At 41.9% G+C, this 3,021-nt stretch overlaps 1 protein-coding gene across 1 annotated transcript; it reads left to right on the top strand.

The window, feature by feature from the left end:
• Positions 1–768: 768 nt before the first annotated feature.
• On the top strand, positions 769–1,737 carry LOC308519383 (olfactory receptor-like protein OLF4; the record flags this gene model as incomplete). The annotated part of the gene is made up of 1 exon (XM_081091344.1): positions 769–1,737. One exon carries the CDS (start codon positions 769–771, stop codon positions 1,735–1,737), a length of 969 nt encoding a protein of 322 aa, XP_080947470.1.
• Positions 1,738–3,021: the final 1,284 nt, after the last annotated feature.

A 3,021-nucleotide genomic window follows, 5' to 3' on the forward strand; every position in this document is an offset into this window, starting at 1 on the left:
TCATCCTCTTCCTCAGGCTCACTCACCTCCAACACTGGTTTCCTTTTTTGGCTGAATGTGAAAGCAAACATCTTCCTCGGGACCTTTACCCTGGCCATTCCCTCTGCCCAGCACCCACTCCCCCACAGAACCTTGCATCTCCCTCTCTTACCTGAGGTCTCTTTACAAATGACATCTTGTGTGTAGGTCTTGCCTAAACACCCATGAAAAATAAAACACCCTATTCATTTCTTCATACCTGCTCTCCTTTTCTTCATAACACCTGTCACCATCTGAAATGGCATATATATAGTTAATCCTCACATGTGGATATTTTTTCCACTGATTTTGAGATAGAGGAGGGAGAGAGAAACATCCATGTGAGAGAGACACACCAACTGGTTGCCTTCCACACCCACCCTGACCCACAGCCAAGGATCATGTACATCATTGAATTCTAGAAATTTATGTTCTTCAGCACTCTATACTTACAGCCTGGACAGTGCCTAAAACATGGTCAGCATTCAATTTATATTCCTGAAATACATGAAAAATGTCTCATTAAAACTGTAGAGTACATAATACCTTAAGGAAAAATGATGATTGATAAGAAAACTTCATATCAGAGGTGACACAGGGGCTTTCCCAAAAGGGGACCAGATTCATACACAATATATTAAAATTAATTCTTTCTCTACAAATAAAAATGTTAGCATTTCAAATATGTAATACGAGTTTTTGTGAATTAGTTATATTATTTCCCTCTTTCCTAGTAGCCACCTCCACCATATGCAACCAGGGAATGGTACACAAATTTCAGAATTTATTCTCCTGGGATTTTCAGAGGACCCAGAACTACAGCCCCTCATATTTGGGCTTTTCCTCTCCATGTACCTGATCACTGTGTTGGGAAACCTGCTCATCATTCTGGCCGTCAGCTCAGACTTCCACCTCCACACACCCATGTACTTCTTCCTCGCCAACCTGTCCTTGGTAGACATCTGTTTCACCTCCACCACCATCCCAAAGATGCTGGTCAACATCCAGACACAGAGGAAAGCCATCAGCTACACAGGATGCATCACACAGATTTATTTTCTTATACTCTTTGCAGTGTTGGACTTTTGTCTCCTGACAGTGATGGCCTATGACCGGTTTGTGGCCATCTGCCACCCCCTGCACTACATGGTCATCGTGAACCCCCGGCTCTGTGGACTGCTGGTTCTGATGTCTTGGATCATGAGTATCCTGAATTCCTTGTTACATTGCTTATTGGCGTTGAGGCTGTCCTTCTGTGGAAACTTGGAGATCCCCCACTTCATCTGTGAACTCAATCAGATGATCCAACTTGCCTGTTCTGACACCTTTCTTAATAACATGGTGATGTATTTTGCAGCTGTCCTGCTGGGGGTAGGTTCTTTCCTCGGGATCCTTTTCTCATATTCTAAGATAGTGTCCTGCATACGTGGAATGTCATCAGCTCAGGGGAAGTACAAAGCATTTTCTACGTGTGCGTCTCATATCTCGGTTGTCTTATTATTTTATTGTACAGTGCTAGGCGTGTACCTCGGCTCTGCTGCTATCCAGAGCTCACATTCAACTGAAACAGCCTCAGTGATGTACATTGTGGTCGCACCCATGCTGAACCCCTTCATCTACAGTCTCAGGAACAAGGACATCAAACAGGCTCTGAAGACATTCTTTGTGAAGGAAACTACAAACAGGCCAGTGGTCCTAAGACTGAAGACGTACCACTGATGGCAGAGGTTAAAGTCTCAGAGTCAGACATAGAAGCATGGAACAGACTGTCGAATCTCAGAAGGATGGCCCCAGGAGAGGGGGTGGAGAATGGGTGGGAAGAGATCAACCAAAGAACTTATATGCATATATGCATAACCCCTGGACACAGACAGTAAGGTGGTAAAGGCCTGGGGCAGGGGTCGGGGTTGGCTAGACGGGGTCAATGGGCAAAAAACAAGGAACGTATCTAATACTTTCAACAATAAAGATATTTTTAAAAATAAAATGCAGTTTCTGAGTCCCACTCCAGAAGGGCCCAGTAATCTGCATTTACAATGATTAAAAATGATGTATAAACAGGTTGAAAATGAGCACACCTAGATAGTGGATGTCATTGCACAGATTATTAAGTTATTATTAGTTTAAAAACAGGGTGAGATCTGTATTAATGGAAATCCCATGATTTAATACATTTTTACTTAATTAAAAGCATACTAGTATGTCTTCTTAAACTGATGTTTTTCACATGAAAATAATTTAAGCTTATCAGCAATGCTCAAATCCACTGATGATTATAGATATAGCTTTGCAAATAAGATATATTGAGCTATTCACTCTTGTTACAAATTGCATGAAAGGTAGGAATGAAGTGTGTCTTTGGATTCATTGGGAAAAAAGGCTCAGAATCAGATACTGTGATTATCTTCAGACTGTGGAAGTAGAGCCTTCTCTTTCTACTCATTTCCTAGAATTTCCATTTCTTTGACCTTAACTTCTGTATTCAATTTCAGTAACTCACTTTATTAAACTTTCTTCTTTCCCTTATAACCTACAGTTTTCCCCTTTGTTGTTTTTTTAGCTTTCCAAATTTATTTCCATCATGGCCATATACATAATGAGAAAGCATGTATTTTTTAGAATTTTTCTCGAGTGACAAATATTGTACCAAATGTTTGTTTTTTTTTACTAAAAGAATCATCCAGATATCCAAGATGGCTGCTTATGGGACAGCAGGCTGCAAGAGAGTGTGTGAGTGAGAGAGCGAAAGGAGAGTGCATGGACATGCAGGGAGTGCCTGTGTTTGTGAGTGAGGGACAGTTGTATTCCATAGGACTGTTGAGGACTGGTGGACCAGGCTCCCTTGCCCGGGCAGCCTCTACTACTGCTGAAATCTCTCCCAGAGCAGCCAGCTCTGCCACAGAGACCACACAATCTTAAAGGGGAGAGCGACTGTGATCGGAAGCCCAGCCTTACCCTCAACCAGAGACCAAAAAAATCAATGCAAAATATCAATGAAAGCAA

Source organism: Myotis nattereri, assembly GCF_964212035.1.
Source record: "Myotis nattereri genome assembly, chromosome: 5".
In the NCBI taxonomy this organism is placed as follows: Eukaryota; Metazoa; Chordata; class Mammalia; order Chiroptera; family Vespertilionidae; genus Myotis; species Myotis nattereri.